We start from the raw sequence: 13,755 nt of genomic DNA, 5'->3' as shown, positions 1-13,755 counted from the left end.
CATGTTTCTTGGCCACATTGTAGGTAATTGACAGATTCAAATGGATATGGAGAAATTGCGTGTTAGTGATGAATGGAAAACCTCCTCAACCGTCACAGAACTCAGGTCATTCTTTGATTTTGTGAACAATTACCGACGTTTCATCTATGGGTATTCCAAACAGACCGCACATCTAACAGACCTACTGAAGAAAGATAACACTTAGTCCTGGTCGGACAAGTATCATGGGCGTTTGAAGACCTCAACGTTGCTATTATGCAAGACCTTGTCTTAACATGCATTACCAAGCCATTTGAAGTTCAAACTGATGCATTTGACTTTGCTATTGGAGGAATGTTGTTACAGGATGGACATCTGCTTGCTTATGAAAATCGAAAGCTCAATGTTAGCCGTCATTCATTGCTTGAGAGTTTGGAGACATTATTTGCTAGGATCACAAGTTCAAGTGAAGACTGATAATGTGGCCGTAAGCTATTTCCTGACTTAGAAGAAGTTAACCCCAAAATAAGTTTGTTGGCAATAGTTCCTTGTAGAGTTTGACTTAGCTTTGGATTACAAGCCAGTGACGAACAATAGCGTGGTCGATGCCTTAAGTTATAAAGTAGAGCTAGCAACACTTCAGCAACAAGTTTCTCAAGTCACCAGTACTTTATAACAGAGAATTCAGAATGGTTTGAATAGTGATCTTCAGGCAAAGGCCATACTTGATATGGTGAAGAAGGGGAAAACACACCATTTTTGGTTTCGGGATGGGTTGTTATATACCATCAAAAGCTACATGTATGTTCCACGTGCGGACAGACTAATACGAGAACTAATGAGAGAGTGTCACGATACTCCATGGGCAAGCCATCCAGGATGGCACCGCACATTAGCTCTCTTGGAACGAGGATATTACTGGCCGAACATTCGAGATGATGTGTTAGACTATGTAAGGACCTGCCTCATTTGCCAGCAAGACAAGATTAAACGGGACAAACCTATTGGATTATTGGAATCTCTTCTAGTCCCTCAAAGGTCTTGGAAAAATGTTTCTATGAACTTTGTCTCAGGTTTGCCAAAAGTTGCAGAGTATGGTTCCATCCCAGTGATTGTGGATCATTTCTCCAAATATGCTACGTTTATCCCAACATCGACACATTGCTCAACAGGAGAAATAACACACTTATTCCTCAAACATGTCATCAAGTATTGGGGTGTGCTTAAGAACATTATCAATGATAGAGATTTAAGATTTACAGGAAAGTTTTAGATCGAATTGTTCAGATTACTTGGGTCTCAGCTTGACTTTTCGATCAACAGACATCCTCAAACATATAAGTAGATAGAAAGATTTAATGCCATGTTAGAGGAGTATTTAAGGCATTTTGTCGCTGCCAACCAGAATGATTGGGTGAATCTTCTTGATGTTACACAATTCTATTTCAATCTTTAGAATAACTCTTCCTCCAACAAGAGTCCTTTTGAACTTATCACTGGCCAACAACCTTTAACTCCTCATACTATTGTTTCAGGCTATCAGGGACAATGTCTAAGGGCATACAGGTTTGCAAAACTTTGGCAAGACAATAATGAAATTGCCTGATCTTATTTTGAAAAAGTGTCGAAGCGGATGAAGAAATGGGTTAATGAACATTGCCGACCAGATCGTTTCAAAGTTAGTGACTTAGTTTTACTCAAGACATATTAGTTGAGAAGGTTCAACCGAGTACAACGAGCACACAAAGGCCTACTACAGCGTTATGAAGGTCCAATGCTCATCCTCTCTCGATTTGACAAGGTCTCCTATAAGCTAAAGTTATTGTACTGGTTACACAACATTCACCTTATTTTTCATGCTAGCTGTCTCAAGCCATTTCATGCAGATTCCGCGAGTAGCATTTCAACACGTACACCTTCTCATTCAACAATCTAGTCAGAGCGTGTTATTGACAAAGTTCTCGCAGAGCCTCAAGTTAGCAGCAGCACATGGAGTACTTCGTCACATGGCAAAACATGCCAGAATATGAAGCTACTTGAAAAAGTGCAGAGAACCTACAACCTTTCAAGTAGAAGATTGAAGAGTTTGTTAGGGACAATGCGACGAGGACGTCTACAGAATAAGTAGGGGAGACTGTGACAGTTATGTACTCTGACACCTAGAGTTTAGGTGTAGCTCACTTTGGAGTCACCCGGGAGCACCCATGTAATACTATGTAAGATTCACATATGAGGCCATATCAGTCCCGTGCCAAGGCATATATGTTACCTTTGTCTTCTCTCATAAATAAATGAAAAGTGATATAAATTCCCTTATCTTCAACATCTTGGTTTTTTTTTTTACCTAAAGATTATCTACTTCAACTTTCAAAGAAAATTTCATTGTCCTCTTTAGTCTTAAGATTCTACGACTCCACTATTGAAATCTTAAGAACAAGATAAGATTTTTAAGTAAAATATGATGGTCTTTCAAGTAGAAAGATCGAGGGTATATACTATAATCATGGCTTCAAAAGTAGTTTAAAAGTGAAATGAATTGCCCGATTCATTTTCGTATTATTCATGGACGACACAAGTTAAGATTGTCAAATGGTTTTAAATCTCGATTGAGATTGAGATAACTTGGGTGAGTCAACTCATCTTAGAGGTATAGGAGAGAAATATATGATGTGACTCATTCTTCATATTGACTTGTTTAATAATTGAGCCATCTCAGCTAGATTTTGAAAATCACGTTCAAGTCTTTAAAAGATATCATTGGATGTGTTTGAAGATTTATGGTTTTTCTTTGAAACAAGGGTTTGACAAGTGAGATTAAAAACTAGGTAGAGACTTGTAGAACGAGATGTTAAGATTTCCTTGTTCTAAATGGTGGATAACCTTCAAAAGCCATATAATTCTTTCTTTACAAAAATTCTGCAACAACAACTATGAATCTCAAGCTCTTAAGCCATTTCATCAAGATCTACTTCTCTATCCTCCCATTTTGCTATGGTTGAGTTAAAAGTTCAAACCATGTGTTCTTTAGAGTTTCATAAGGAAAAGATAAAGGATGGACTTAGTCTTTTAAATATCTTTCTTCTTAAAAAATTGGTTAAACAAAGTTGACTATATTTTGTCTAGGTTGTCACGTCCAAGATGAAATGAGAAATTGGTATTTAAAATCATGGACCACCAAGATCCTCTTAGTTCTTCTTCTTTGTTTTTGGCTTAGAGATCCAGGCTTTCACTCCCATTTTTCATTTTCGTTTGAGATAAATCGAGATGACTTGCCAAGATATCTAAGTTTCGTTTATAAACAAGACTAAACCAAAAATTGAGATTGAAAAACATTTCTATAAGGATCGAAGTGAAGGTGCTTAAAGATGTAAAAAATCAATAGTTTTTGTTGCATGTTGAAAATGAGGGCATTTAGATTTTCTTTCATTGATCTATAAGAAAAGACTAAGGTCCAAAGGAATATCATGAGTTTGAAAACACATGAATATCTCAAATATTCATTGAAACGTGGAGGGTTACGTCTAAATCAATTAAGGAGGTTTTCCTTCTCTTTGACTAATGATTTTTTAACAAGTAAACTCAAAACTCACCCATGTGTCATATGCAAAGAACCATAGATTCTTGCTCGGGATATATAATTGTAGATGACAGGTCGATTGTGCATCCCGAGGAATAGAATCTACTATTCTTTACCCATGCTGCGTCAGTGAATTTATCTAACTGGTTGAGTTAAAAAATAAGCACTCTTTTCCTTTTTAAAATCTAAATAAAATAAAAAGTCAATGATAAAATGACCCGTTGGATGACATACAGCTTAGGAGAAGGAAAGATGTACGGTTTTCAAACTTATCCACGTCAGTGAGTCGATTGAGTGTGCCACCTGGCGAGTCCTGTTATTAGGACTATAAAATAAACACAATTAGACGATTAAATATGGCCACATGTAGGCAATCGTATTTCATCTCAGTGGTTTCCAGGCGAGCGCTAGTAGACACCGGAAACCGGTAAAAATGGGCCCCAACATTCGAGAGGACCCCACACTGCAACTACATACAACCGGTTGTTGACCTGCTCTATCGTTTTCAACCGGTCACTCCTAAACACACACCTCATCGGCTCATCCTCACTCTTTCTCGCTTTCATTCGTTCTTTTAACATTTTTCCTTTCGATCAATCGATCGGAATCCCTAGATCACACAACTTCGATTCTTTTTTCCATGGATCGATCGCCTTGACTGCTCGTTTTGTTCAGATTTGCAGAGAAATGACACAGATTTTCAGTTTCAGATGTATTTTTTTAAGCTACAGATCTTGAGTTTCAGCAATGCAGCATTTGAAACTCATGATTTTCTAGGTCTTTTGAAGCACATTTGAGGTTTTTTTTAGGGTTTTGGAGCTGTTGTTTGACCATTACGTTAGGTTTAGAAATCTGAATCTGGCTTTTTTATGTGCGTGTGTGTGTCTGTGTGGTGGATTTGTAGTTTAGAACGGTTGAATTTAACTCTAGGTCTGTTGAGATTAGAGTGAAAAAAGTTGAGATCTTAGTAGAATCAAGGGATTAATGTCTGGAGGTCCAAGAGTAAAATCGATGAATGTAGCGGATTCGGAGGTTCGCCCCGTCCTTGGCCCTGCTGGAAACAAGGCGAGATCATTAGTTGTGCGAAAACCAGCTTCGAAACCCTTGAGATCAAAGGGAGAGAAAATGCCCGAAGCCGTAGCAGTTGTGGCTGCAGAGGAGGAGAAGAAATCTCCATCAACTCCTGCTTCGCCGCCTCTGTTACATTCTGTTAGCGTTCCTTCTGTATTAAGGAGACAAGAGCAGCTTTTGTACTCCAATTTGTCACTTAATGCGTCTTGTTCTTCGGACGCATCTTCTGATTCGTTGAAGAGTCGAGCTTCTACAGGAAGGATTATTAGGTCAAATGGTATGACAAGACGGAAGAAGCAAATTTTGAAACCAGAAAAGGTTGTTGCAGATAATATCTCAGCATCTTTGCCTGATAATTTACAGGCAAAAAAGAGGTGTGCTTGGGTGACGCCTAATACTGGTGAGTTCTTTGATTTTTAGAATAAGGGGTATACTATACTTATGCAGATTCCAAGTTCTACATTGTTATCAAAAAAAAAAAGTTCTACATTGTTACTTAATAATTTTTTTGATATAAATCTGCATTTGGTTATCAATTTTCAGACATCTAAATAAAGAACAATAGGATGGACTCTGCAATAGTATGACTGCACGAAGCAAGAAATTAGTGTGCATTCTTTTCAAATGTATTAGTACAATTATTAACACTACATGTAGGCAGCTCTACCTAATATCATTGAAGCCCATGATTTTCAATGTGGAAGCTCAATAAACTTTTGAGTTATATGCAAATAGCTTCAAGAAAACCCCTTATGGCTTTCCTCTTGTAATCCATCATGATTGCTTGTGACTATATCTATCTTATGTCTAGTAATATCATATACTTCACAAAATAACTGGTACTAGTACTACCCCTCACCCCCCTCTAGTTGCCAATTTTGTTCTCTTACAGTTTTGATGATGACATGGTATCACAGCATATTCCTCCTGGATTTTGACCCCAGGAGTCTCACGGCAAACTCATCTCACATGGTACAGAATAGCCAATGTCCCCCATAGGGACATACCATGCATATGACCCACCAATGGCGTATAAAGATGGTACAAAAGGAGCCTCGAGGCCCTATGGGTGTCGTAGTGCAGCTGTCCTACTGAAACTGTCTCGAGACGTTCCCTAGCGAACACGAGAACTCAAGACTCAAGATGACCCCCTACAGGTTGCCCCAAGCCGACCCTGGGTTGAACCAGGGTATGCCCATGAATGGCTTGTGTTGCCATGGGGATGGGTTGGGCGAGTGCCCTTCTTTAAAGAGCATGCTAAGGCTTTTTGACCATTTCTAGAAGGAAACATCAAATGAAGGATTTTAATCTTGCCTTGTGAAAACAAGAATGCAAGAAAACACATTGAGAAGGACTTACTAAATTGGAACAACACTACCCTTATCCTCCTTTGGTTATTAACCAACAAGGGGTTGGTGAGATGGCTAGGATCACACCTCAGGAAGTGGAGGTCCTATTTCGATTCTCCCCTTTGGTGGCCACCCCTTAGGATTTATCCTAATGCACTTGGTACATGTGGAAGGGGTGACTTTTAGTGCTGCAACTTGGGTGGGTTGGAGGGTCAACCCAAGCTTAACACAAGTTGTAGAACCCTCAACCCGATCATCGGGTTAGAGCTCATTAACCCAAGTTCAACCCGAGATTGAGCTTCTAAAATCGGGTTGAGCTCGGGTTAGCCCAAGTTAGGTAATTTTGTGCGGGTTCGATGGGTTGGGCTCATTGAGAAAGTCTAATTCCATTTTGATCTACCCATAAATTTTATTTTATATTTTAAAAAATAAATACAATATAAAATAAAAATAAAAATCACTAGTAAATAAATTTGCACACAACCTCCAAATCCATTAATTTTTATATTATTATTATTATTATTTTCCTTAATTTTACAAATATATTTAGGAAGAGAAAACTAATATTAAAAAAAATAATATTTATATGTAAATATATAGCATCGGGTTCGGGTTGAGTTGGGTTGCCCGAAGCCTCAATCCGAATTCAATTTGGGTTGAGATTTCCTAGCCCAGGCTCAACTCATTTTCCATATAACCCAACCCAGGCTTACCCATCAATTGGGTTGAGCTTGGGTTAGCCTGCCCAAGTTGCAGCCCTAGTGACTTGTGTACTCCATGGGATTAGTTGGTGCTCTAAGAGACCTGGATACCCAAGGTATCAAAAAAAAAAAGCTTTTAGGGTTTTTTTTTATAAACAGTTTAGGGATGCTTCAATTCTCAAACTACACACTTTAAAAGTGTGGTCAGTGGACTCAATCTAGGCTGGCACAAGTCACCTCAACGTATCTACATCCTTTTCAACATTTGAGAAGTTGGGATATTATACTTCCCAATGTCCCCCATATAATGAATCCATTTGAAATTCAAATTTAATCTTATTGTTTGAGATCTGGTTGGTAATATAGTAAAATCTGTGCTTATTCTCTCCTTTTCTCATTCCTCTCGATCTTTGCGTATTTTCCTCTCGATCTTTGCTTATTTTCCATTTTATTTGCATGATATGAAATTGGGTGTGGGGTATGACTTTCCTTTAGATGTTTGCCCCAATTTGGATAGTTAGATTGGTGCACCCCTCTTGTGTGTTGCATCATAACCACATTAGTAAACGCATATGAAATGGATCTAGACTGCATTCACTAATTAAGCCCATCATTGTAACATTGACAAACCCAAAATCATGGCCAATCGGGGGCATGAGCCCATAACATCCAAGTGTAGGTCTGATCCATAACCATTTCAATTATTTAAAATGTGGACCCGACACAATCATCCTTGGACTACCTAGACTAGGGCTGCAAAATGGGTGGGTTGGAGGGTAGACCCAGGCTCAACCCAAGTGATAGAACCCTCAACCCGACCATCGGGCCTAAGTTCATTAACCCAAGCTCAAGCTCAAGCTCAACCTCAACCAGAGCTTGAGCTTCTAAAATCAGGTTGAGCCCGGGGTAGCCCGAGTTAGGTAATTTTGGGCAGGTTGGACCTGTTTAACAACCCTAAATTCATTTTGATTAGCAAATAAATTGTATATCTTAAACAAGAAATACAACATCCAATATAAAATCATTAGTAAATAAAATCACATACTACCTTCAAATCCATCATTGAAAGAATATTTAGACAAATTGTACTAAACCAAAGCCCACCTTAATAATATTCAATTGTCCACAAACCATAATAATAAGATAAAATCATAAAATTAAATTGGAAAAAATTCTTGATGATGTTTCCCTTCACTCCTTAGGTATAGGAAGAAATAATTACTAAATGCTTTAAAAATAAAGAAAAATATATAAGTAATATGAAAATATTGATATATTAGTATATAGCATCGAGTTCGGATTGAGTTGGGTTGTCCGAACCCTCAACCTGAATTGAGGTCGGGTTGGGATATTCCAACCCAGGCTCAACTCATCTTCGACAGAACTTGGCCCAGACTGGCCCATCAATTGGGTTGAGCCCGGTTGAGTTTGGGCCAGCCCGCCCAGGTTGCAGCCCTCACCTAGACCAGGGGCTTGGTTTGCTCCTATTGAGGGTGTCCAAAGCCCACAAACTTGATACAAGTTCAGGAGCAGACCACTTGAACCCACAGTCAAAGATCCAAGCTCAAGCCCCCAAAACTAGGCCTGACCTATCCCAATTTAGTGACCTAAGTATGAGGTCTGATGCATAGTCCAACACCCATCAATTGTTTCGCTAGGCCCAAATCTAAAAGCAAGCATCAATATATCAAGCCCACTCATCATTTGAATGGACCGATCATATCTTCCTGGAGCCCACAGCTAGGATCTAAGACCAAAACGTATCCCAGTTATACCCGAGATCTTGAAATCTATGCAGCATTTAAGACTAAGGGACAATTTTCAGTTAAAAAAAAACCCAACATTGATAGCACAAATCTGAGACCAGAAAATCAAAATTATTTTTATTGTAACATTCTTTTATTTATGGACTTGTGGAACTAATTATGAATGAATGTAGTGTTGCTCAAATGTGTTTGTATAGTGGTTCTCCTTTATGGGTCACTTTCTCAAATTATCAATTAAGTTTTCCCAATATAGGACAATTTTCCAGGTTTGCAGCCGGATTTTTACAAGAAAGGCTAGCTCAATGAGTTCTAAGTCAGATTTTTTTCTAGGACAATGTTGTTTCCCAAATCTCAAATGTTTGCGGTTTTTTTGCAGCAGCCATCTGGGTCCTCCCAATACGGGTTGTGCCCTAGTTATCCCTAGTTTGGGTCTACCTATCTCACTTGCTTCTCCTAAATACACTCATCGTCTAACTTTTATTCTCAGCATAGATCTTCTGGCTCTGGATAGAATTGAATGTAGGAACACAAATTCATTTATCTGATCCCAAATCTTAGGGATAAGGCTTTGATGATGATGATTAAGTTTACTATGTGGGTACCTCATATATGGGGACTCCATCTGGGCCAAATACATGTTATCTCGAAGTGTATAAATATTTATATGACAACAAGAAGTCCAAACTTTGGACTTCTCATATGAGCCATTTATATATGGCACCATTTGATGGATGGCACATAGTACATCAGATAATGAATATAGTTCAAACTCAAATTTAATCTTATTAGTTGGGATTTTATTAGAGATATTTTTTGGTAGGAGAATTAATCAATCTCCTGATTCTGGTAGATAGTTTTGCCATATAATTGTTTATTGGAGTATCCAGATCCCAATGGGAATGGGGAGGAAAAATGGTATCAGTGAATTGACCTATGGATCTAGGGATATAGTCACCAGAATCTGGGGAAGAACCTCGTAAACTTTCTCTCTCTCTCTGCTAACGTAGGGTATCCCGCATCCCTTTCGGGGAACTCTTTGTATATCTAATCTCACTTTCTCTACTAATGTAGGGTATCCGCACATCCCTTTCAGGAACTCTTTGTATATCTACTTTATTTCTATCTTTTCATAAACTCATTCTCTCTCTCTCTCTCTTTGCTAACATAGGGTATCCCGCATCCCTTTCAGAAACTCTTTGTATATCTACTTTATTTCTATCTTCTTCTCCCTCTCTCAATTTAATTTTCAATTCTATGTACATGATATGCAATAAGATATTAGATACAAATCTCGATCTGAATTCTAGGTTTTGAATCGAATCTTTTAAGCCTACCTAATGATTTGAGCCTTATGTTTTTATCCCCTCAAAGTGAATTCCCAAAAGTTATTTGGATAGCACGAGGCACTTATTTTAGTTGGAGGTAATGGTCCCTACATGCATACTTTTTCTTCTTTCTAAGCCATGATAATTACATGATAGCACCTAAGACGAATGCCATGAATGCATGTCCTTCCACAATTTATAGAGTATTAATGAGATATGGAAGCTTCTTTGGCGATGAAGTCATGCATTTGAGGATAAAGTTCTTTCCTGAATCGCTCTGGTGAGATACATATCTTTTGATTGTGCACGTATAACTACTAGTCTAGAAAATGTATCAATAGTTTTAGAGTAACAATTTCTATTTTTCGATATTATTATTATTTTGTTTTCACAGAAAAATCTTTTTAGATCTTGTGATCTGATGATTATTGTCCTGATTTGAATAAAATCCTATTCCTTATGATTAGACAATCCTATTTGATTTTGACATTACCCTTATGTAGTTCAGACCCACATGTTTTAGGTCTTGATTCGCTGTCTAGTATTGTCGGACCATTGTTTCTTTTTGGTAAGGTAAGGCTTATCCAAGGAGTAGCCTAATGTGGTGTTATATTGGACGACTTTTGTTTCATGTCGAAGTCTAGTGGAAAGTTAGTGGATCACTTGCATCTCCACTGCCCTTTTGCCTGGTCTGTGTGGTATTTTTTTCTTTCGTTATGCCAGATGCCATGGTATTCTCCTTAGTTGCTTAGTCAAGGCTTTCAAAGCTGGAGGTCCACAGACATGCCCGGTAGAGAGGTTTCTTTGGAAAATCTCTCTTTTTACTATTTGTTGGGGCTTATGGAAAGAGAGGAACAGAAGAATCTTTGATGGGAAGGAATAATCTCTGCAGGACGCACCTTTTGCATTTTGTGTTTAGTTTTTCATTGGTGTAAGCAAAATAAGGAATTTAGGGGTTTCTCTTTTGAGCATTTTCTTGTTAGGTGGGATCTTATTAGTGAAAAGAGAAGTTAGTTTTTGCTGTATCTTTTTAGGCCATCCTTGTTCTCCATTACTAGCAACCTTTTTATATTTTTCATTAGTTAATCTATCTTCACTACCATAACTGTGTAGATAAAACCATGACAATTACTTCACTGCCATGTACACTTGTTGTATCCAATAATTTTTTACTTTTTTATATGCTCATTATATTGTTATTTGTTCTGAATAGGGCCCTGTTATGCTGCTTTCCATGACGAAGAATGGGGAGTTCCAGTCCACGATGATAAGTATGATACCACAACCTTCTTTTCTTTTCTCTTTTTTCTGTGGGCATTCAAATCCCAACATAAAAGGTTTCCTTAGTGGACCTAATATTCTTGATGGCTTGCAGGAAACTGTTTGAGTTGCTTGTCCTATCAGGTGCTTTGGCAGAGATTACGTGGCCAACCATTCTCGTCAAAAGGAGCATATTTAGGTATGAAAATGCTCATGATAGAAACCATTTGTTAAGTGGATTTTTCTAGAATGTTTGCCATACCATTTTTGACCATGCAAAAAATGTGAATGGTTGAACGATGACTATCATTAAATTGTTCAATTTCATCTTAATCAGATCTATAGATTCTTATTTAGTTGTAGGCCCCTTTTCTCCTCTCTCCCTAACAAATGTTTGTTCGCAGGGATGCCTTTGCGGATTTTGACCCAATCGCTGTCTCAAAATTGAATGAAAAGAAGATCACAACACCAGAAAGCACTGCAAGTTCCTTACTATCAGAACCAAGGCTACGTGCCATCATTGAAAATGCACGTCAAATATCCAAGGTCGTATCTTTTTTTTTTTCCTCTCTGTTCTTTCTTGATAGTTATCCTTTTATTTCATTAAAGTGATGTTATTTACCATTCATCAACTCATATCAGCCGCGCTTCAAGACAAGATTGAATTTGAGTTGACTGATTGTCATAGCTTGTTAACCAACTTGCTGACTCAACTTAGAAACTTGGCCAAGTCAACTGAGTACTGTTCATAATCAAGCTAGAAACTTGGCCGGAGGTCTGCTTTAACATTTGATTTTTTTCATCTCGAAAAATGACAATAAATATAGTACTTAAGTTTAAATATTTAAAACAATTTTTAATTATATAATATATTTCGTATCTATTTATTTGAACTGGTTGAGTAGAGATGTAGAATAAACTCAATTCATTGGACTTCCGAGTTGAATCGAGTTTTAGAACTATGATTTTAAACATCTGCCCCTTAGAAAATCAATCTTTTGGTGCTAGCATCTAATGGGTAAACATTCTAGATCATCATCGTCATCATCATCATCAATATCAGTGACTTGACTCCACAATAGTCACCAAATTCAGCAATTTACTGAATATTTTATGTCAATGGTTCAGACAATTTTTAGTATGTACGTGTAAAAAGATGTTATTGCACTTCTGTATTCTTGTGTAAATAACTCAAGTGTGTTCTGCTCAAAAGACGTTGAAAAATTAGAATATGTAATGGATGGAATATATATATATATATATATATATATATTTATTAAAATTTTCAGTATTATTATTTTTTATATATTATTTCTCCAATTCTTCCAAACTTTCCATGTTCACTTATTCTCGAACTCTGTCGTGGTGACAGTGGTCTCAACTAATTGGATTCTGCTATTTGATGTCAATGAATGGAGCATTGATTTGTAAATTTAGGTGCAGTATTTCTCAGTTCTCAATGTTAACTTCATAGTGGTTTTGCTGGTGCAGATCATAGATGAGTTCGGGTCATTTGACAAATATATCTGGAGCTTTGTGAATCATAAACCAATCGTCAATAGATTTCGGTATCCCCGTCAGGTTCCCGCGAAGACTGCAAAAGCTGATGCGATGAGCAAAGATCTGGTTAAAAGAGGGTTCCGAAGTGTGAGCCCAACTGTAATCTACTCATTCATGCAGGTAGCCGGAATAACAAATGACCATCTCATCAATTGCTTCAGATTCCAGGAGTGTATAGCTACAGAAGCAGGGACCGACGAAGGTGGCAGTAAAACTAAGACTGAAGAGAAGATGGCCGAGGACATTATGGATTTGGGGTTAGAAAGAGTTATGGACGAGTTGGGTATCTCATCAGAGTGACAAACAACAATTCATCGAGGACGACGAGAGGTTTTCTCATTCATCCCCATTTACACCGTTAGGTAGGTGGTGGTGGAAGGTGAGATTTTGTGTATAAAGGAAAAGTTGATGAATTATTATGCATCTCACATTGTAGATTATAAGGAAAGTTTGATTACCAATATATGCTATGGTGCATGATGTTGCATTAAGAGGAGAGATCCTGAAAAAGCCTTTCAGAGATCTGGATGTACACTTCTTTGTACACAGAGCGAGTTGTCTAACCATGTTTTCATATAACACTTTAGGGAAAAATAATACTTGTCCTTTAAAGGGTTCTTCCACTAAATGCCCCTAACTTTTGGTTGGCAACTAGCTCGTTAACCTGGTATTAAACATTTTTCAACCGGTCGCCCTTGGCTTAAAAATTAAAATGATAAGTACTAAGTAGGTGTTTTTGCAAACGCACATGTACCATAAGGGCCTAGTTATAATTTAAAATATTAATTAAGGATATTTTGAAGATGACAGTAAAAGAATTATGTTTGTAATTTAAAAAAAATTAAAGTGATTATAGGCTCGTGATATTGTGATTTATTGCCTTTAAAAAAGAGAAAATTACTTAAAAGGACCCATTAGGGATTTCTTTCTAAATAGTCTCCAAGTTTTGGGCCATTTTTGAATAGTTCATTTAATAGAATTTTTTTCTTCTTCTTAGTATGGTCCTTCGATATGGGCGATCCCACCAATTTTTATTTATTGTCGAGGTCAACATTTTTATTGTCAAACTCACCATTTTTTATTGTCACACTCACTACTTTTTATTAACGAGTTCGATATTTTTTATTGTTGAATTTGATAATTAAAAAAAAAATGTTGAACTCAAAC

General features: G+C 37.3%; 1 protein-coding gene across 1 annotated transcript; it reads left to right on the top strand.

The window, feature by feature from the left end:
* The first annotated feature begins 3,943 nt into the window (after positions 1 to 3,943).
* Positions 3,944 to 13,267, top strand: LOC147393178 (uncharacterized). The gene is made up of 5 exons (XM_086456252.1): positions 3,944 to 5,027; positions 10,982 to 11,039; positions 11,144 to 11,227; positions 11,433 to 11,574; positions 12,520 to 13,267. The coding sequence occupies exons 1-5, from the start codon at positions 4,541 to 4,543 to the stop codon at positions 12,886 to 12,888; spliced, it is 1,140 nt and encodes a 379-aa protein (XP_086312378.1). The 5' UTR covers positions 3,944 to 4,540; the 3' UTR covers positions 12,889 to 13,267.
* Positions 13,268 to 13,755: the final 488 nt, after the last annotated feature.

This window comes from Akebia trifoliata, chromosome 10 (genome assembly GCF_017979445.1).
Source record: "Akebia trifoliata isolate Shusen 1 chromosome 10, ASM1797944v1, whole genome shotgun sequence".
In the NCBI taxonomy this organism is placed as follows: domain Eukaryota; kingdom Viridiplantae; phylum Streptophyta; class Magnoliopsida; order Ranunculales; family Lardizabalaceae; genus Akebia; species Akebia trifoliata.
This window is presented reverse-complemented; position numbering and strand designations above follow the sequence as displayed.

Coding starts and splice junctions, on each gene's coding strand:
- LOC147393178 (XM_086456252.1), top strand. CDS start 4,541: ATGTCTGGAGGTCCAAGAGTAAAATCGATGAATGTAGCGGATTCGGAG. Junction 11,228..11,432: donor GTCAAAAGGAGCATATTTAG/GTATGAAAATGC, acceptor GTTTGTTCGCAG/GGATGCCTTTGCGGATTTTG. Junction 11,575..12,519: donor ATGCACGTCAAATATCCAAG/GTCGTATCTTTT, acceptor TTGCTGGTGCAG/ATCATAGATGAGTTCGGGTC.